The 22,202-nt window shown below is 33.3% G+C and overlaps 3 protein-coding genes across 3 annotated transcripts; 2 read left to right on the top strand and 1 right to left on the bottom strand.

Moving 5' to 3' along the window:
• Positions 1–1,092: 1,092 nt before the first annotated feature.
• Positions 1,093–2,545, top strand: LOC129321358 (anthocyanin synthase). The gene is made up of 2 exons (XM_054967095.1): positions 1,093–1,696; positions 1,778–2,545. Exons 1-2 carry the CDS (start codon positions 1,188–1,190, stop codon positions 2,337–2,339), a joined length of 1,071 nt encoding a protein of 356 aa, XP_054823070.1. The 5' UTR covers positions 1,093–1,187; the 3' UTR covers positions 2,340–2,545.
• A 12,501-nt stretch (positions 2,546–15,046) lies between these two features.
• On the top strand, positions 15,047–16,721 carry LOC129321393 (uncharacterized). Its single transcript, XM_054967134.1, has 3 exons — positions 15,047–15,187; positions 15,640–15,755; positions 15,939–16,721. Exons 1-3 carry the CDS (start codon positions 15,077–15,079, stop codon positions 16,435–16,437), a joined length of 726 nt encoding a protein of 241 aa, XP_054823109.1. The 5' UTR covers positions 15,047–15,076; the 3' UTR covers positions 16,438–16,721.
• Positions 16,722–17,597: 876 nt separating this feature from the next.
• LOC129321392 (subtilisin-like protease 4) lies at positions 17,598–20,030 on the bottom strand. The gene has a single exon (XM_054967133.1). The coding sequence runs from the start codon at positions 19,958–19,960 to the stop codon at positions 17,699–17,701; it is 2,262 nt and encodes a 753-aa protein (XP_054823108.1). The 5' UTR covers positions 19,961–20,030; the 3' UTR covers positions 17,598–17,698.
• Positions 20,031–22,202: the final 2,172 nt, after the last annotated feature.

The following is a 22,202-nucleotide window of genomic DNA, read 5'->3' as shown; positions in this document are numbered from 1 at the left end:
TACATTTTTAAACATTTAACTTTTTAAAAAATACCTTACATTTTTTAATGGAATGAGTATGTAAAATGATTTATTTATCTAAAGATCAAATTTAATTTAAACTCATCATCATCATTACTAACTAATTTTTCAGATTCAGTTTGAAGTGATGACCACCAAGTCTAGATCTGCCATCCATTTAAAATTGGACGGTCTAGATTTAACATAATTTTTCTTTCATCTTTTTAATAATTTAAAATTTTAATAGGCGCAGAGTTTAATATAAAAATAATATCTTAACTGTCATTCTGTAATCTGGCAAAAAAAAACTGTCATTCTGTAAATAAATAAATATATATATTATTAAAAATTATCAATTCAAATTTTTAAATATTTGGCATGTTTAGATGACTTGGGATGTTATGGTACCATGCTGCTCATCTAAATACAGGGCTAATTTTCGATCCTCCTCTGTTCCTTAATACTGATCAGTTCTCCCTTAATGAAAAGGCAATGTGACAGACGCCTTGTTGATCTGAGTAGCCGCAAGTACAAACCTAACATGTCCAATTGAATTGAATGCTACGCGGGTAGAAAACGGAGAGCTACCCACGGCTTCTCTCGACAGGCTTAGCTTTTTAGGCTAACTATGGTTTTGTCCCATCTATTATGGTTTTATTATAGTTTTGAATTATTGCTGACGTCAAATTATAATATTAATCACATTAACTCAATTTATACTTTTATTTACAAACTATTAAATCTGAAGTATGTATCAAAATTAATTAATTTGATGACAGTACGTGCGTGATACGAGGAGCAGGGCAATGGAAATGTGATAACTAATTAATTATAATAAAAAAAATACCGTTAACGGAAAAGATAGAGAAGGCGAAGGTTAGGCACTGAAAGGAGGTGTATGATCCCAAGCTTCAACCTTCCAGTCAACCCTGCACGATAATTGACCGCCTGGACGTCAGGTAGAAAAAGATAGCCACGTGATGATTTGGCGGGTAGTGTAGAGTTTGGTAATTGATTACGATTTTGATACACGCTCTATCGCCTCTCTAACGCGTTATATAAATCATACGAAGTCGGGCACCAGACAGATCACATTAATTTACTGCATCATAATCAGCCACAATATAGGCGAGCACTACTGAGAGGTTCATATTCTGCCAGGGATCTAGCTAGAGAGATCGGTAAATATGGTGACTACGGCGGCAGCGGCGGCTACCAGAGTCGAGAGCTTGGCAAGTAGCGGGATTAAATCCATCCCCAAGGAGTACGTGAGACCTCAAGAAGAGCTTACCAACATCGGCAACGTATTCGAAGAGGAAAAGAAGGAGGGCCCAGAAGTTCCGACCATTGACCTGACGGAGATAGAGTCGGAAGATGAAGTTGTCCGGGCCAGGTGCCACGAGACCCTGAAGAGAGCTGCTCAGGAATGGGGCGTCATGAACCTGGTGAACCATGGGATCCCGGAGGAGCTGTTGAGCCGCCTTAGGAAAGCAGGCGAGACCTTCTTCTCTCTCCCCATCGAGGAAAAAGAGAAGTACGCCAACGATCAGGCCTCCGGCAAGATTCAAGGCTACGGAAGCAAGCTCGCCAACAATGCCAGCGGCCGGCTCGAGTGGGAAGACTACTTCTTCCACCTCGTCTTCCCCGAGGACAAGCGCGACCTCTCCATCTGGCCCAGAACCCCTTCCGATTACATGTCAGTTTCACTCTCCCCTCTCTTCCCCCCTACCTCCCTCTGAAATCTGGAAGTTTATTAATTAACAGAGAATGATTGCAGCGAGGTGACGAGCGAGTACGCGAGGCAACTGAGAGGGCTAGCGACGAAGATTCTGGGGGCGCTGTCACTTGGATTGGGGTTAGAGAAAGGGAGATTCGAGGAGGAGGTCGGTGGGATGGAGGAGCTTCTGCTTCAGATGAAGATCAATTACTACCCAACATGTCCGCAGCCGGAGCTGGCTCTCGGGGTTGAAGCCCACACCGATGTGAGTTCGCTCACCTTCTTGCTCCACAATATGGTGCCGGGCCTGCAACTTTTCTACAACGGCCAATGGGTGACCGCGAAATGCGTGCCCAATTCCATCTTCATGCACATCGGCGACACGATCGAGATCCTGAGCAACGGCAAGTACAAGAGTATTCTGCACAGGGGATTGGTGAACAAGGAGAAGGTGAGAATATCGTGGGCCGTGTTCTGCGAGCCTCCGAAGGAGAAGATCATTCTGAAGCCGCTTCCGGAGCTGGTGACGGATGACGAGCCGGCTCGCTTCCCACCTCGCACCTTTGCTCAACATATTCAGCACAAGCTTTTCAGGAAGACCCAGGAAGGTCTGTCCAAATGAGTCCTTTAATTATTGTTATTATTCTCTATATATTGTGGCGCTCCCGCGTCATGTATTGTGTTATTAATTACGTCCCATTTCCCATATATGTGGCCAATATGTTGTGGCAGTACGCTGTCTCGTATATGTGGGATTAATATTGTTGCTTTCTTTGGCTTCCCCCTGAACTTTCTGTCTAATAAAGGGTATCCATATTCATGCTTTTATTTTGTTTACTCTCTCGTACTTTAAATTTACAAGCAATATGAAGAGTATTAGTACCGTTTACATTTCTAAAAATATTGGTGTGGTATTAAATTATATGCATGTGTGTAAATATATATATATATTATAGAAATTGGCACTGAATGATCATGTGTTGTTGGTTGTTCCTGCGATCTCAAATTCAAGTATTACCATCCCATTTGAAATTTTCAAGCGTAGCGGATTCCACATGATTTTACTTTACTGATCAGGTCTAGAAATTCGATGGAGGAAACCGAAGCTGTTTTTAATATTTCTTTTTTGGGTCAAATGCTATGGGAAAGTAAGTTACTGAACTAATTTTCAAGCATTAAATTGTCTTTCCTTTACAGACCGTTCAAGTGAAAAGACAACTACTTTTATTTAAAATATTCAAAATAATAAGTTATACTTCTTTCTTTTATAAATATAAAATATTTTTAATTAAAATTTATTTTAATAAAATAGTTGTCTATTTTAAAATTAATATTATCTTTTTATATTTATTTTTATTAAATATTTTGTAATAAATATGAAATTACTGTTAACAGGGATACTTTAAAAAAAAGAAGTAATGATTATACCTCAACAGATTAAAAATACTTTATATTTTTTAACATTCAACTTCTCAAAAAATATCTTGTATTTTTTAACAAGGAGTATGTTTATATTATTTATTTTTGACCTCATATTTGTGTGTAAAAATATTTATTGGTAATGACAGCATGTTTATATTACAAATGATAGAAGGCAATTACAAATTTAAATTTAAATTTAATATAAAACTTGCAAAATTCACATTATATATTTGAGTTCTGAATAATATAACTTGATCGAAAGAAAAGCTTTTGTACAGTTTTTTTTAATTCATTCAATCCTTTGCTAAATATTTTAGCAGGATTTAAGTATTAGAAAGCGAGTAAGTTTTAAGTTATTGCTAAGTACATTGGTGGGAAAGGGTATCTAGCTGGTCAGCGTTATGACTTGCCAATATTCAAAATATACATGTTTCGATGCCAGAGATCCTCACATGGGCAAGGGGTGCCATTGTACCACAAAGCCTAGCTACAAATGTCTAGTGATATGAAACATGTGGATGCCAAATCTTTTGGTCCACAAGCAAAACGTTAAAAAAAACAAAGAGAGAGAGAGAGATTGAAATTCTCGAATTCATATGAAGTTTTCCTCTTTTGATATTTTTCTATTTCAATATCTTTATAAAGTATAAAAAATAATATATTTAAAAAAAAACTAAACTTCATCAACTTCACATATTTTTTACTCTATATAATTTATTTTTAATTTGATGTATCAAAAGTGCTTGTTTCTGATTAAATTAAGATATATTGATATTTTACATTTTTTTATTCTATTACATTTTTATGTTATTAATATTATTAATACATTAAAATATATTTAATTTAATTAAATAAATATTTATTAAATATATAAAATTAAGCACTTAAATCTTCCCCTTGTTTATTTATTTTGGGTGCACAGCCCCCACATATTTAAAATTAACACCAACGATGTACTATTGATTTAAGTGAGGCCTAGTTCTGATAACGTGGGACTGGCCCATAGACCATCTGTACTGTACCATCAGTATTGAACCACTGCGGTGGGGACACCTCTAGTTCTCAACTTCTAAGTCACTAACGGAAGTTAAATCTAAATGAAAAGAGTTCTGTACTCATAAAGGATATTTATATTTAATATTTAACAGTATTTCAAATAATATTATATTTAATAAGAGTATACTTGTAAATGATAAAAAAATATTATATTATATTTATATTTAATATTTGATTGAATAATCATATATCAAATAAAATTGTTTTTAATAAAAAGATGTCCATGAACAAACAAAAAATATGTATACATTGATCCTCGGTATGTTTGAATTATCACAATGTCACTCTCTCTCTTTTTTAAATTTAAAAGAAATCCCATTCTCTATAGCCCATGGTGCTGCATCTTTAAGTAGGGCTATGATGCCTTGAGCCTCCGCCACTACTTTTTTTTTTTTTTTAAGGCAAAATTTCAGCTATGGTTCTATAGTGGTGTTTTGCTGTCATTAAAATTTGCAACTTTTATTTATGTTAATTATTTATTTTTATATATCATTTAATAATTTTTATACACGAGTTATTCATATACTTAGTTTCATCAAAAATAATAAATTTATTTTAGTTAACTTTTTAATTTCATTTCAATCTTTTATGTGTACAATAATACTTTATAATTTTAAAAGCTTTAATTGAAATTACATCTGATCGAGGAATCCATGTTCAAATTTTTCCTTTTTTAGCCCCATTTTTCTCTTTCTCTTTTTCCTTTTCCTTCTCACTCTTATAAATCAATCCACCATACATTGGAATAAATCTCATAAATAGCATGATTCACTTTAAAATTTGTACAATGCAAGAGAAAATGTCTATACTGATCAACAAATATAATTACACAAGAAATTTATTTTCATACTTTACAAATACCATATCCATGGATGAATGTAACCAGCAGGGGCCAAAGATAGGTCTAACCCCTATGATCTAATCCATGTTGGAGTAATTGAATGTGTGTGTGTCAAAAGAAGTCACACGTTGCTTAAATGAAGATTGATCCTAGTGTATAAATATTAATAAATGAAATAGGCTAGTAAAATGGGTTTAGAGGAGAAGTGGGCTCGCATGCACAAAGCAAGCCGACTCAGGACAATTGCAATTGAAAATAGCCAATTCACCTTCTCTGCTTGTGAGTTTAAGAAGTATTTGGTTCCTTTTACCGACTTATTTTTACAAGAGATAAATAATTATTTATTTTTGGAGCTTACCAGAAAATCTTAATTTTTAGCTATTTGAAATTTGAATTCAACCTTAAACATTTTTTGGCATTTAACAGACTCTTAAACGAATTTACATTAATCAAGTCCATTATGTGTTTGTCTCCAAACGGCTCCAAAAGTAATGCGTGCGTGTGTAATTAAAGATTTAAGCTGCTTTATGTTTATGTAACCGAGACTTAATGGTGTTTAATCCAATGATTATGAGCCCAATGTTCACGTCTCTACCTTTGGCTTATATATAGCCATCGGTGCAAACAAAATGGGGTGCTAGGCTCTTGAGCATTCGAGGCTTTCTTTCCTCCTCCATTGTGTTCTCCTCCTTCATCTAAATTTGTTGGTGTCTGCTCTTCTATGTCCTTGCGTTTTGTAGGACGTGCTTATTTAATTCTGAGAAACTATCAGTCTACTATACCAGTGTGCTGGAATACTTTTTAAGGATAGTGTCCTCCAGCACGACTCAAATAGCTCACGATTTACCTTTATACTGCAACAATTTTCTCTTGTCTAAATTTTAGCAAACAGGAGGAAAGAAGATAGCTTAATCAGTAAACCATTTGTATCACGATTATAGCAAAGTAATTGAAGAAACATCATTGTATTCTGGAAAGAATAATGCCATTTACTAGTTTATCATGCCAAATAAAAATAGTAGAAATTGGGAAGAAGGAACATGAGATTAAAAATATTTTTTAAAAAAAGAATCAAGGTCCTTCAATTGAATTAAATACAACTTTAATTAACCTAAAAGATTTTGATCCCTTTTCTTGAATAATTTCACCCCATAATGTATCTTCTCAAATTTCTCATAAAAAACTCAAATCAAATAAACTAATTATTGTTCAGTACTTTCAATCCACAAGCATTCTCTCTTCCTTAAAGTATTTTCCTTACAGAAATGGTTTTGTTGGAAGAGGATTGAACGAGATGACACTCTAATAATTCGCATGAACGTTAACATCTCACATTTGAAATGATGGCTTGCAATCGCAAATTACCGAGCCAATTGAAATGAACGGTGATCTCTTTACAACTTTGTTCATAGGAGGCTCTGCCTTTTTGTAGTATACATACACAAGGTCTGCGTAGACTACTGTAGCCAAAGTTTCCATCTTTTGATCTTTTGACAACTCATCAACCTCAATTTCTTATCGCATTTTCATTTCAGATTTTTCTTCTTCCTTCACGTACGACAAGGACAAGCAAGGAATCGTATCTGCTTTACTGCTTCTGATTCTGTACAATGAATTCTGTCATAAATTTCTCTATGTTCTCACAAAAAACGATCTTCTCTGCATCAGGGTTTTCAAGTGATAATCAATCACCTGGGTTTCTAGCTTCATCTCCCTGCAATGATGCTCAAGTTCATGGCGAAGGACCATTCTCCATGTGAAGGTAGAAGAGAATATATTACATGATTTTTTGACAGCGAGTAAAAAAGAGGCAGAAGGCAAAATTAAAAATAAAAAAAATGACTGAAGGACATATTAGAAACCATTGGTCATCACTGAGCAGTAAGAGAGAGGACATTAAAATGAGGATGCCACACATTAATTGAAAAGGGGACGGAATTCAATTCCGAATTCATGAGAGCATAGGAGGATCCGTGGACTGATTTATTTGAATCGAATTCAAATTCAAATCGTATCTTATTTTATCTTTATCTTATCTCATATATTATAAAATCCATGATTTTAAAAGGACATGCTAACTTAACCAGAAACCGGCTATTAGTCCAGTCTAGTATAAACTTAAAACCAACTTTTAAATGAACCGGTCAAAATCGGCAAAATTGAACTGGTTCAATTTTAAAAACCAAACAAAAATGAAAAAAAAATTAAAATCAAAATATGCAAATCAAAATCCAATTTTAGTAAACTTAGGGTTAGAAATTGTAAATTTCCAACTCCTTGCAGTGGGCCCAACCTATAATCAATGTTTTTTTGGCTATAGCTCACCTCATGCAATTATCGTGCATGTTTGGATTATTTTTTAACTGAGGTTTGGGAGACTCCAATCTCAGTTGAGATAAAAAAAGCTTATTAAAAAATGTTTGGATAAGAAAAATTTGAATGAGAGTTGTTGCAGAACGAGTGTTGATTGTGAAGCCAGATGGAGAAGCTTTTTTTACACACGTTATGAATGTTGGCAGGGCATTTATTATTAGATTTCTCTCTCCAGTTCGTATTCTCTCACCTCACCCTCACATTCTTTACTTTAATAGGCACTGGTCGTTATCTCCAGGATTGTCGCCGCTAATTGTATCAGTGCTCACCACAGTTGCCGTCCATAAAGGTTGAGGATCATCATGCCTGCTCCATTTTTATTGCTTTCCTTCATTCATTGAGGTAGAAAGGGAGACGATAGATGTGTTGGTGGTAGGAAAGGCAAATGACGCTAGTGGTGGAGAGAGGGAGAAGAAGATGGAGGGAAGGAGTGTAGAAGAGAGATGAAGATGAAAAGGTTTGTGGAGACTCTTGCGAGATAAGGAAGAAACATAGGCTTTGTTTGGTATGCAGCATTGGAGGGTTGGGATTAGGATTAAATTTGAGTAATCTCACATTTAGCATGTTTGGTATGAGTCACTCATTAATCCTTGAGATTATTCAGTCCTACTTAGGTAGGAACACTCAAACCTGCCACCCCTTAGTATTGCAAAATTGATCTTGGGATTGGAATTATCATGACCAAAATGCCTCCCTCATAAATGCCCAGATTTGACCCCTCTTATTCTCCATGATTGGAATTATCATGACCAAAATGCCTTCCTCAGAAATGCCCAGATTTGACCCCTCTTGTCCTCTGTGGAATTTTTGCTCAGACACGTTCACCGTGGATGATTCCAACGATGGCAACTTCCTCTTGTTGTAGAAGACTTCCTCCTTTGCTAGCGTTGCAAAGTAGAGAGTAGAAGCACGAACAAAAGCAACGATGATGGATGAGCAAGATCCATTTTCTTGTTTTGAATTGGGTGATGTGTGAGATTGATTTGTTTTTAGATCTGATGATAGGCGAGCAAGAACAGAAGCAACGGCGATAAAGGGTTGCGACAGGATTGTTTTCTTCCTTCCTTAACTATGTAGATGTATACATTTTCAAATCTCATTTGGTGTTAGACTTGTGTTCAAGATCATCTTCTTCCTCCCTTCTCTTCTACCTCCTTCTCAACCGCCGCCCTCTCCTCCAGCTCCCCCGCATCCATCGCCAAGAAGCTCCAGATCCAAAGTGTAAAGATCTAGATCCCCGTATCCTCCCTTGAACTATGCAATGTTCATCTTCATGACTCTAGATATTTTTTTTTCAATAATAAGGGACATTATGGTATTTTGCTCATTTATGATGAATTTAAAAAAATTAATGTAAGTATTCCCTCTAAATAGTACTTCATACCAAACATATTTTAAAGTCCCAACCCTAACCCCAATTCTAATCCCAGTCCCTCAAAATTTTTATCTCTTTATCAAATAGGGCCATAAGGCTTGGAGGAAAAGAGGAGGAGGAGGAAGAAGAACTTACTCACTATGACATTATGCATTTGTGGCACTTAGCTCTAAGGAAAAAAAAGATGATTGTACTAGTTTTATTATTTTATATTTAATTATAATTTATGAAAAGACAAAGTAAAGGAAGAAAAAAAATTGTATGTGTGGTGTTTAGCTCAGAGGAAGAAGATGATTGCATGTGTTTCATTATTTTATATTTAATTATAATTTATGAATTTAGACAAAGTAAAGGAAGAAAAAAATTTAAAATATTGTTTCATTATTTAATTAAAATACACTCCATTTAATATAACCTTATTTGTTTTTTTACTAGTAATATAACCTTATTCGTGAAATATTAAATAGAAGGAGAAAATATAATAAGATTAAAATGAAGTAACGTTTGCAAATGAAAATTAAATTGCAGATAATATGAATGGAATATTTTGTAATTTATAAATTTATTTTAATTTTTTTAAATATTTTAAATTTCATTATCTAATTCTACCTTTTAAAAATTAAGATTTTGACTTATTAATGTATTTTATATTTGTAATCTATTTTTTTTTAAATTGTAATTTTAAGCTTAATATTTTTACGTAAAAATATTAAATTAGTTACAAAAATATATATAACAAAAATCATGTCCATTTTTGTCATTATATATTTCAAATGACTTTTGAATCAAATCATCAAATAAATTTTAATTTATCCAACTAATTTTTAAAAAAAAGTAACCTTAATTATAATTTTTTTAATCCAAACACACACAAAATTTGATGATATTGCATTGGCATTCGGTGTGATTGTCAAGCTAGAAGCAATCTTGACCTTCAATTTCAATTTAAAATATCTCTGTATTCATTTAAATTAATTTTTAAATATTTTTAATATAATATTTATTAATATAAAAATATAAAAAATTTTAGTATTAAATTTGAGTTGTTTTTTAATATTCATTAGGAATAAACTCCATAATACTTATCGCATTTGACGTTATATGAAGAATTTAAATTTAAAAATTTTATTTTTATTTTATATAAATTAAAATAGATTTATTTATAAATATATTCTAAGTAGTTTAATTTTTTTTTACATTAATAAATACTCCTTCCAATTTTATTTTTAAGTTATATTTTAAAAGGTTTATTTAATTTTATTTATAAACTTTTATTTATTGTAATTTTTTGATGTTGATATTTATAAGATTAATAAAAATGATTTAGAAAGAATATCAGTGAAATGTAATATAAAAATATTTAAAAATTAATTTAAATAAATGACAAAAATTATTTTAAAACAAAATGAAGAGCCAAAATTGCTAATAGGGACTTGGAACGAATGCAAACGCGATAAACTTTCCCATTTTATATACCGAGCTCTTCACTCAATGCTTTTGAACTGACGATGTGGGACTTTTATAATGCCCAACACTCACAATTCACATCCTTTGTTTTTCCAGCGATCTTCACTAATTTTTTTGGCTTAACTCCTAAACTTTTTACAAAATAAATAATCACATCTATTTAACATATTTAATGTTAAGTATTTATTTATTTATTCCGGGTCTAATCTCTTAAATTTAAGTTATATATATATAAAAAATAAAACAACAAGATGCATTGTTATTTGTTTATAAAATAAAGATGGATTCGTGAATATTACACTTATTGGGAATAATTTTAATTAATAACTTATAAACTTATTTATTATTAGATTATTTTTTTCGTTAATTATTTATTATTAGATTCTATGCTAAACTGAATAGATGAAAAGTTATCATTCATTATTTTCTTTTAGCTATTTATTTTTATTCTTGATGCTTTTGATAACAATAAACTTTTTCTTATAAAAATTCTTATATCACATTACTCTAATACATACATATAAAAATATATTAATTTAATAATAACTGATCCAACTGAGGAATCATGAATCAGTACCTCAGTCAATTTAATATCTAGTCTGATTTTTAAATTTTTGATAAAATCTATCATTTGTTACTATTTATCAGTAGTTGAATGAACAATGACAATTTTTTTTTTTAATTTGTGTATGTTTAAAGATTATGTGGGACTTGCAATGAAAATATGGCTGAGACCCATGATAAAAAATTATAATGGATATGATATTCATGTTAAAAATAAGAGGCATGGGATATTATTTGTTACTCTTGTTTTGCAATTGTAAAAGATAATAAATTGTGGACGTGAAGATATAATAAATGGTAAAATAAAATAAAAATAATATGTTCAAATAATAAATTATTTTTATTTTAAAATATTAATGGGGGAAAAAATTATAAATTATCTGCACATATTGTAAAGTTTAATGGGATTTACTGTCCATTAACAGTCCCATTAAATTTTATAAAAAAATATTTTTGAGTTTTTTTTTTCATTTGTATAGTTGGTAGAAAATTTGAGAAATTGTAAGAATGCAATACATGTTATTGATAAATGAAACTACCACCAATCTTATATTGAAATCACATTCTATAAGTAATTAATGGTCTATTTGGTAAGTTTTTTTTTTGCATAAAAATTGGATCGTTAATTATTTTTTTTTCAATTTTATTCTTTGAGAAGAGAACGTATTTCAAAATAGAAATTGTTACTTAAATTTTTATTTACACAAGATAATTAATAATGGATTCAGGATAATTTTTTGGAGGACAAATTTTTTCTTCGATTAATTATGGGAGGAAGAACTTAGTAGGAAATATATTTTTTAACTTGATTTCAAAATTTTCTCACACATTAATCAAAGAAAAAGTAAAAATGTACCTAGGGATAATACACTTTAAAATAAAAATTAATAAAGTAATTTTTAATATAGAATAAATTATTATTTAAATTTTAATTTCTGTAAACTAAGAAAATATGATATTTTGAGTATACAAAAATAAAATATTTTTTAATTGCCTAAAGTAAACATTTAGTATTTTAATTTTATACAAGATTTTTTTTATCTCTTAATTTCATAAAGTAATATCTTTTTAATCATTTAACTCTAACAACATTAGTTTCATAAAAAAAAATTATATTAATCTTTTAAATATTAATAAAATATTTTTAAATGTTAACATATTAAATTTAATTTTTTAAAACAACAATGGTTAGTATGAAAAGTAATCATTTAAAATAAATGGTGTTAAAAGTTAGAGAAATCAAAAGATACTTTATAAAATTAAAAAATTAAATCAAAATTTTATATAAAGTTAAAGAACAAATGTGCACTTTAATTTTTTAAATTTATATATTTTATTTTTATTTTTCAAACATTAAAATGTCCTGTGTATCGCACAAGGAATAAATCTAGTTAATCTAATGGATTGACAGAATAGCAAATGTTGGCCGAGTTTACGACTGTATTGTTTACAATGCTCTTCACACAAAGCTAGTTATTGTTGCAATACTTTTGTTAAAGATGTTTATTATTTGTATAGAGAAAATTAAAAATATTCTATGCTTTTTCCCCTTTCGCAAATAATATTTTTGGGGATAGTTGGCCAAAAAAAAAACTCTGAAAATATTATTTGCAGCTGATTTAAAATTCATGGGAGCTAACCATTTTGATCATTTTAAAATATGAATTTTAATCTAATTATAACTATAGTTTTGATAATATTGCGCCCTCAATTTCATTGGAATAGGTAATTACATTTTTTGACTCTATCATCCAATTGTTACCCTTGGTTTCATTAGTTATCTTGTAATTCTTGCCTTCCTTTTTCTCATCATTGATGCTCTTTAGTCATGCAGAAATCAGAAATGTTTTCAATATAAGGATACCACACCTATGGAAGTAATTTCAATGGCATAAAGGATCTGTTCATTCTATGTTCATTGCAATTACTTCAATGGTCCAGCAAACATACATGCTCGACTTCTGCATACTTGGACTTAAGGGAATTCGATTCTCAGAAATTTTAATCTTGCAGTGCTATAGATTTCTTGGAAAAGTGGAAAATATCTTGCTCCGGTTTTAAATGCAGGAAACATGAGATGTCAAGGCTACACATTTTCCTCAATGATCAATTGGTATATCATGGAAGATTGGTAGTGCAAGGGAGAGATTGCTTCCAACACACTTTAGAGTCTATTCCATTATTTATCACTAATCAACACTGGATCTATCACCTATTGGGCATTACCTCTAGTTAATGGTTATTTTTGTTCAAAGTTGGGCATGTATCCCTGTAATCCTTGAAACTTATAGTTTATCTTGGAGGCTGCATATGTTGCAAAAAGATATTTGGTTGTTGCTTTTAGGATTCTAGCAACTATTTGTCAAGTGTGTTCATGGAACTCAATTTCTTGAGATGCCTATCCAAGCGTGATGAAATTTTGCTCAATTCAAGCTTAAAGAAAGCAACCCAACATAATTTATGCATGTTCAGGAGGGTTGAGTCACAGGCAAGGCATACTGCCTTGCCTGTTTGGCCTTGCCCAAAATGTATGGTATATTTTTTTATTTTTTTTCAAGGGTTTGAAGTAAGGAGAGAGATTTTAGTCATTTTACCTTTCACTTTTATGTTAACATTTTGTGTTTACACTTGCTTAACCTTAGGCATCACTCTCCAATTCCTATCAATCACACCTCCATTCTCTACACTCTCTTTCTCCACTCTTCCCTCTCGCTCTCAGTAGTCGATGCCACTCCCATTTCAATCGCATCTTCACTCTAATTGATGTCATTCTTGCTTCATACACCCTTTGTCTTCACTGTCTTATGCTCTTACTCGGCTTTGTGTTGTTATGTTCAACTAGCCACTCATCTCTATCTCTTTCTTGTTAATGTTGCCGTGCTTGTCTCTATCTCTTTTTCATTTCTTCGTTTGTGTCCACTTTGGTTTTTAAATCTGTTCTTCATTCTTTATAGTTGCTAGTTGATCATTTTTGCTTTCTAAATTTCTTCTTCATTCTTTTTAATTTGTCAGTTCTTGTTTATCTTTGCATGTTGTTATTGGAGCTAGAGTGTTATTACTTTGTTCTTCTTCATTCTCTAATTTACTAGTAGATTTCTTGTTGGCTTTGTTAATTTCTTGTTGATTTTTATGCAAATTTTTTGTTTTAGCTTTTGTAACTTTTTTGTTCAATTCATATATTACTTGTTGATAACTTGTTATTATTGTTAATTCTCTCATATTTTGGTTCCCATTTTTTCTACAAATTTTTGTGTATGTTTTTGCAACTTTTTTGTTCAACCATGACATATCTCTCCTCTTCCGTTCATGTATATTGAGAATTGAGAAGTACTAGTAGTAAGCAGAAGCTTTTTGTAAGGTGGAGTCTATTATGTGAAGTTGTTATTTTACATGATACTCCAAGCCTTTGTAAAATTTGTTGTTTTTAATGGATTGTAGCTGTTATTATAGATAATAGAATGTTATGCTCAAACTTATGATAGTTTTATATTTCGGGTTAAATGTTGAATTATGAATAATTATTTATTATAGTTGTTATTGTGCATTTATGGTTTATACCCTTGTGAATGTTATCTTGAGTTGAGAGATAAGGATGTTATTATTGATTTATGGTAGATTTATATTTGCTTTTTAGAATGATGGGCACAATATTGTGGGCAAGGCAACCTAAAGATGCCCAACTTGAGTTGATAGAACTTTTTGCAAGCAAGGTTGGGTAGTGAGCTGCAAAACAGCCTTTGAACTTGGCATCAAGTAGGGGTTCAATTCTACCCAACCTTGCCCATATGCACCCGTATTATATGTACTCTCATTCTAGTTTTCTTTACTTTTTCTTAATGTAGTTTGCTTTGTACCATTAAAAAAAACTAAAGTTTTGATTGAAATATTTAACAGTACTCCTTTAAATTTAAAATATGAGTATTTTTTCAACTAATTTTAATTTAAAATATAAATAATTTAGTATCTATAATTTTTTTTACATTTTATCCATTATATTTATTAATTTAAATATTTGTGTAAATGTTTTTTTGTTTATTATAAGTGCATTGATAACTAAAATTAAAAATAAAAAATTAAATAATATATATTTTTACATAATTGAGAACACATAATTGAGAACTTTATTAATATATAAATTTTTTTTAAAAAAAATCTCTTTACTTTGGCCGTTGTATAACAATAATTAATTGCCCATGTATCTTTAAAAAATTGTAAAGTGAAATCATATAAATAGTGATCCTGATGCCGAAGAGAAGGTGCAATGGAGAACGGGGGGGAAATTTCTTCCAAAGAAGATGTCATTGCAAAGTTGAAAGATGACGGTGACTTTGACAGGCTACGTTTGAAGATCGTTCGTAAGCTCAAGGACAATGTATGCTTTCTCTGAATTCGTTTTTCTTTCGGTATTTTCTATCCGCTTTGATCCTGTTCTCTTCTCTGTTTAGGGTTTTTAAATTTTAGGTGAAAACGTTCTTCAATCCGGATTTGCATGATTTAGGCGAATTTGGATATCTTTGCTATGTTTGTCTTGGTTCGAATTGAATTGTGCATGTGAATTTGAGTTCTGAAATTGCACTTTGCACAGAAAAAAGTTTTTGAAATTGCAGTTGAAAACCGTGAACCTCGACGGTCACTGAGAGCTTCCATCAAGAACAACGTGCTAAAACGGATTGTTATTAGCAAGCCTGTAAAGTTTTAGAGCGTAGCTGAATGTGCTAAATTAGAGTGTGGTTGACGCTCTTGGTTATCCTTTAATTTGGTAATTTTTAGTTATGAATTTGCGAGTTAGTAGTATTGACTGCTAAGCCGAACAATTTATGATAGGAAGAATTGCGAGAACGCATTATTTCAATTGTGAGGCAATCGGCGGTGCTTAATCGTGACGGAGCAGAGAATATGAAACCCAGACAACTTTCTGATGCCATATACGAGGAAGTTGGGTAATTCACGGTCTCTTCTTTGGTACTGTATAATTTTGAATTGCAATTTTGGAGTTTTCGCTCGTCCTTATGATCTCCAAACACATTACTTTGTTTAACCTTTTCTGTGTTCAAACATTTGAAGTGGCTGGGTGAATTTTCAAGGTAACAGACATTGTATCATGGTGCATTATTTGTGTCCAGGGATAACGTAATGAGCCAGATATCCAATAGTTTGTGGCAAATAATCAGATCAGATGATGATGGCATGAAAAGTGAAATCACAGAAACAGTGCAATCTGTTTACGATAAACTGGTGAATCCAAAAGGGAAGGATGAGATCCAGTTACCCACCCCTGGTGTGATGCCATTTCAGACGCAAGTTGATATCGCTCCGGCTGCTGAAATGGGCGAGACATTGCATGAAAATGAGCCGAATGAACCACCCGGTTTCGCTCTTTCACGTAATCATCTGAATAACAACTACGACAACCAGAATAGGGGAAGGGAGCAAGTTAATGTGAATAATGGCGACGAAGGATCTAATGCGGAGCGGAGGGAAGAGCGCCACCCGTCACAGGAGACGCGTGGTGCAGAAGACGTCAGTGATGATGGGCCACCTGGATTTTCAACAGAGGCGGAGCACCTCCCATCATCTGATTGTGGTGATGAGGACCCTGATGTGCCTCCTGGTTTTGGTTGATGAATTGCCTTGTTGGAAAACATGGTTATGGCTGAAAATTTCTGATTTCAGTTTTTCTGCCATCAGTTTTGAAGCCGTCCTCAAAAAATGGGCACTCAGGAGGTCTCATCCTCAAAATGGATCCCTGAAAGTACTTCCCCCTGGAATCATGAAAGAGATGAAGAGGGAGAAGCTAGACAGTTACTTTTTTGGTTGTAACGCTTTCTCTTTTATTATTTCACACGAAACCTTACTTCAGAAATATTGTTCATTTGCTTCCCACATTAATGAAAGCTAATTTCACATGCTTCCGGTCATGAATATAGGCATGGTCATCTAGCAGAGCAACAGATGTGCAAAACAGAATCTTGCATCTGTCTAGGCCTGATAACCTCACTTCCACCATCCTTAGTTAGCACCTTCCAATACTGAGGTGATGGGCGATAGAAGGTATAAAAATGGAGTTTAAATTAGTCTAGCTAAAATATTAGTACGCTCTACAACTTTTCTAAAAACCAAAACTACAAGTTTAAAAACCAAAACCACCACCACCCCCATTCTCATCGATAGAGTTGGTTTCCAGTGGCTCTATGGCTGCTGCCACTTTGTTGAGTTTGTTAAAACAAGAAAATTGTTTGTTTCTGACTTTCTGTGACAGATATAATTGTTTCACCAAGCATAGCTGTCAAAATGACCGTTCTGATTATCAGAGCCTTCTACGATTTTTCTAGCCGTTCTGTTTCTTTCGAAGATTTTTTGAATTATTATACTCGAGAATTAGTATGAGCATACTTGAAATCAATGGTTGAGGCAACATGTGAATCAGGTTTGTAAGTTTTTGATAAACCTTAATGTAAATTGTAATATGGCACCTGCCCTCTCCATCATGCATCATGTATTACTTAACAGTAGTCTAAAAATGTCTTCATTTTTTGTCTTCCCCATGATTATCGGGTGTCAAATGCATCCGAAAAACAATCGTCTTTTGCTCTGTAGGCGGCGTAGTTTTAATCTGAAACAGGATTTTATTTTGTACTTTAATTTAATTTAATTTGCCTCTCCACTGTCATGCAGCAGTGGATTTCATTTTTCTTGGCTTCGCCAAATCTTCTCTTGTCAAATTCAAATTTTACATGGGCATGGAACGAGCAAATAAAGAACTGAAAACGATGCCAATGACAAGGACCACAAGAAAGCAGTTCTTCATAGTTCATGTGTTGTAGGACAACTTTTAAATGATGACAATGGTGTTCCAAGATGCCGCTACCGACCTTCATATTTCTTACTCAAACTTGATTGAGATGGGACTCCTAACATTGTGCTTGGCAGAGACCCATCGAAGATACCCTTGAGCATATTCCCTTGTTTTATTACCCGATCCAATTCGGCTGAAAGTGACCGAATATGTCTGTTTCTGGTTCACCTTCGAAAAATAAAGCTTATTTGGCTGGACCTTCACGTCAACCCCTTCCGGTGCTGTAACCACGACAACATACGATGAATAACCTTCCCCGACATTTGTGACAGTTCTTGTGAATGTCTGGGAGGAACCAAGCACAGCAGAAAACGAGGGGTAATTGAGCTGTCCTTCGGGAATGCTCCATGTTTCAGAGCACCTAATTGTTCTGCGAGCAATGACCCCAACTTCCTTATCACTGTACCCTAAACCACACAGATAAAGAATATAATGATCGGGTTCGATATCATAGACTAAACCCGGATCATCTGCTCTTGATGGATTCACATGGCCAGAGCCTGTGGCGAAGAGATCTGCAGGCTCAAGTTTTTCATCAAGAATGAGCTTGCCTCCTAAATGTAGAGTGTTCGCAGTAGTCATGATAGCAGATTTTATAGCAGCTGGCGACCAATGAGGATGAGAGCTTTTGAGCAAAGCTACAATCCCACTCAGATGAGGGCACGACATAGATGTGCCAGACATAATGTTGAAATTGGGTTCTGAAGATGTGATATTGTTGAGTGGGAATGGCCAGGCAGCCAGGATGTTCACACCAGGTCCGATGATGTCTGGTTTCAAAATACCAGGACTCACCAAGTTAGGACCTCGTGAAGAGAAGGATTCGACGACAGGAGCAAGGGGATTTCCTATGATAGTCCCTTTAAACAAGATGGTTGCTGTTGGTGTTGCTGTAGAATTTATATAGGCTTTTATCTTCAGCCCAGCATCGTAGCTCACATGCGTTGCGGGTAGAACATGAACATCAGCTGAGGTACTGAAGCCATTAGCTTCATCATTCATGAAGATCATGGCAGCACCACCGGCTCTTTTCACTTCTTTCCCTTTGTCAATTCTCGCAATACCCCCTCCTCTCTCACACAAAACAACCTTGCCTCTGAAATCATCGCCGTTCAAGGACCCGTTTGCACAAAACGCAGAATCTTGTTGGCCATTCTTTCCGGCATATACCAGTGGCATCAACGTCGAAGGGAAGTCATGAGGCTGGAAAACAGATTGGCCGATAAATTCTTCCCCGTTTCCAAGCTTTGCAGTGGCTGCAATGGTTCTGTCGATAGTGCTTGCTCCCACTGTGAGAAGCCACGGTGCTCCATTAAGTATAGAGCCACTGGTAGGGCCATAGTTTCCGGCCGAACTGCTTACAAATATTCCCTTCTGAATCGCTGCAAACGAGCCAATCGAAATGGTGTCGTTAAAGAACGGTGTTGGCTCGTCTGAACCGAGAGAGATTGATATTACATCGACGCCGTCCTCCACGGCTGCTTCCAACCCAGCGAGTATATCACTCTCAGGACAATCGTCGAAGACACATACTTTGTAAATGGCCAAGTGAGCATAAGGCGCCGTTCCTGATGCTGCGCCTCTGGCATTTCCGAGCACTTGGGCGTCGTCCACGAAGGCACCAGCTGCTGTGCTTGCTGTGTGAGTTCCATGTCCATCATCATCAAACGGCGAGTCTACTTTCTGCCCCCTAGCCTTAGCCGCACTGTTGAACGACCTCGCTCCGATTATCTTCTTGTTGCATGCCGACGCATTCATCACCACGCATCTGCCTTTCCATTTACGAGGTGGGGGTGGAATTCCTACATCGCTAAACGAAGGGTGATCAATCACGGCGCCGGAGTCTATCATTCCGATAATGATTCCCCTTCCAAAGTTCGATTTCTTCCATAATCCTGTGTGCTGCCGCAACCCCAAAAACTCGGGTGTGTGTGTGGTTTGGCGGTGTAGTATTCTTTCAGGATGAGCAGAAATAAAACCGTTTTTCTGTTGCACGGCTCTCAGCTCCTCGTGAGTGAGTCTTGCGGCAAAACCACTCATTACATTCCGATACGAATAAAGCAGTCGCGGTTGTTCCTCGTCAGAGCTCATAATGGTTGGTGATAAGAACGAACGGTACCAGCTCTCTAAATCTTCAGACTGCGCCAGTATCCTGCCCTCGGGTCGCTCGACATGGATAACGTATGTTTGTTTACCACCTTGACCAGAACTACAGTAGAAGCTCAGCACGAAAACGAGAACAATAAAGCAGGAAGCTTCCATGTTCAGCAGAAACGAAGCTTTCTGCATGAAGTGGAGGATGGAGGATGGAATAGTGAGGTTATCCAGCTGGTTTGTGCTTTGGACATATAAAGAAGGTTGCGAGAGACGACCAAGGCCGGCAGGCACTTACATGTGAGTAGCCGGTTACTCTAGTGCGAAAGCGAATAACGTGTTCTTGATGGCAGGTAACGAGCTTGTCAGCACGGTTATGTCTGTCTGTTGGTTTTTTCTGCTATACGATAAAGTCGGCAACATGATTTTTTTTTTTTTTAAACAAAAAAATTGTAAGATTCCTGTTGGCTTACCCCGAACCTGCTCTATTCAAAACGCGTTTATTTAATGTAGTGGGATGAGGAATGAGATTTGAGACCTTGTCCTCTGAGCTTAGGTTGCTTGCTAGCTCCATCCACATGGCTGTTGAATAGTGGCAACACATATGGAGTGATCTCGTGCAATTTGTAATTAGAAGGAAAAACATAATTTTTAATCTATTTTGTTTGAATTTTGTTGTAAATTCTGTATTTTTTTATATTTTAAATCCTTTTATTTTTATTTTTAATATTTTGTCTCTATAACATCGTTCATAAAAAGATTTAAAAAATTAAAATACTAAAAAATAAAAATATAAAAACCTATAATATAAAAAGAAAGTAAGCATCTACAATGAAATTGGAGTAAAGTGAAGGACCTAAGTTACGTTAAGAAGTAAGTAAATCACAGTGCATTTTGTGATAATTTTTCCGTTGCATTGCGTAAGTTTCTTTCATTCTTTTCTAGACGTACGGAAGAAAATGGAAGTTAAAGGAAAAAAGGGAGAAAAATATATAGGGTGGAAAGCAGTACACAATATCGAACTTTTATATTGATAAAAAATAAAGTGAACCATCCCTTTGTATTTGTAATCATACTCTGTTGGAGTAGGGGCCCGCTGGATTGTTGCTTTGGGAATTTTTTGAAACAATTGCGTTAAAGTCTCAAAAAAAAAATTATTGTAAAATTCTTGAATTAAATTACATTAACAATACAATTAATTATATTTAGTTTAATTATTAATAAATTTTAAAGTAATTAATTTTTTTATGTAAAACTTAATTGTAATTCTTTCAATATTTTTTTGGCCCTAGTTGAAAAAATTAGAACTTCTTATATTTTCATCCCCAGCTCATCCTTATCAATTATCACTCATAACATGACGGATCCATCTTAGGTGCTCATCATCATGATAAGGTGATGCAATCTGGACCATTAGATTAAATAATTAATTTAATATTTTTATTTAATATTTTTAAAATAAAAATTTATAAAAAGATTTAATTATTTTTTTCATGACTAATCTAGTTTATATTTAATTTAGAAGCTCTATTATATTTTTATTTTTTTATATATTGACTATCTATGTGTATTTTGTACAGACTAAATTTAAAAATTTTAACTTAAAATTTTTAAAAAAGTTATAATTAAAATATTATATATTTTATTTTTTAATATTGTATTTATCAAAAAAAACTTTAAAACTAGACCTTGCAAATAAAAATTTAATATTAAATCTGAACTATCCAAATTTTAAAAATTATAACATCAAATTAGATCAATATTATCCAAATTAATGATGAGCATATTTATCAAAAAAATTATATATTTATATTTTAATAAATATAAATTTAAAAAAATCTAAGCCTTCTAGATTAACCCTAGATGGCCCATATTCATTTTGATTGATGAGCACCGAAGACGGACTTGTAAAATGACATGTTTGAATTTCACTTCATCATCCATTTCAAAATTTTTAAGTATAAGATAGATAATTAAATATGATTTTTCAAGTACTGTATTCAGGAAATATATTGAATTGTTTATGATTTGATTTGTTAATAGTATAACTTGCTATCTAATTGCTTATATATAAATATAAACGATATTGATAAAAATTAAAAATTTAAATAGGTTTATTATTTTATGATTTAACCTAGATTAAACATGAAAATATATAATTTTCATGGAAAATAGAATATATATATATATATATATATGTATTATTTAATTAAAGAACCATAGAATTATAAACAACTTTGATAGATTTGTGAATACCAGTCATACTCAAAATATCATGCATTCCATCAATGGCTTTGGTCTTTTAAAATAATTCAATTAAACACGACACAAACAGCGAATTGTTACGACTGCAACTAAGACGATGGATAATATCATTTAATCTTCATCGACATAAGACAGAAGCTGCCTCAAATTTTGTCAAGTAGTCTAATATGAT

Source organism: Prosopis cineraria, unplaced genomic scaffold (assembly GCF_029017545.1).
Source record: "Prosopis cineraria cultivar Desert tree isolate PC_DT_omini unplaced genomic scaffold, ASM2901754v1 PC10, whole genome shotgun sequence".
Taxonomy (NCBI): domain Eukaryota; kingdom Viridiplantae; phylum Streptophyta; class Magnoliopsida; order Fabales; family Fabaceae; genus Prosopis; species Prosopis cineraria.
This window is presented reverse-complemented; position numbering and strand designations above follow the sequence as displayed.

What these genes read in the sequence shown, in the direction of transcription:
- LOC129321393 (XM_054967134.1), top strand. Translation starts at nt 15,077, where the DNA reads ATGGAGAACGGGGGGGAAATTTCTTCCAAAGAAGATGTCATTGCAAAG. An exon ending in TTCGTAAGCTCAAGGACAAT is followed by an intron (nt 15,188 to 15,639) that starts GTATGCTTTCTC and finishes AATTTATGATAG; the next exon opens with GAAGAATTGCGAGAACGCAT. An exon ending in GCCATATACGAGGAAGTTGG is followed by an intron (nt 15,756 to 15,938) that starts GTAATTCACGGT and finishes ATTTGTGTCCAG; the next exon opens with GGATAACGTAATGAGCCAGA.
- LOC129321392 (XM_054967133.1), bottom strand. Translation starts at nt 19,960, where the DNA reads ATGCAGAAAGCTTCGTTTCTGCTGAACATGGAAGCTTCCTGCTTTATT.
- LOC129321358 (XM_054967095.1), top strand. Translation starts at nt 1,188, where the DNA reads ATGGTGACTACGGCGGCAGCGGCGGCTACCAGAGTCGAGAGCTTGGCA. An exon ending in AGAACCCCTTCCGATTACAT is followed by an intron (nt 1,697 to 1,777) that starts GTCAGTTTCACT and finishes GAATGATTGCAG; the next exon opens with CGAGGTGACGAGCGAGTACG.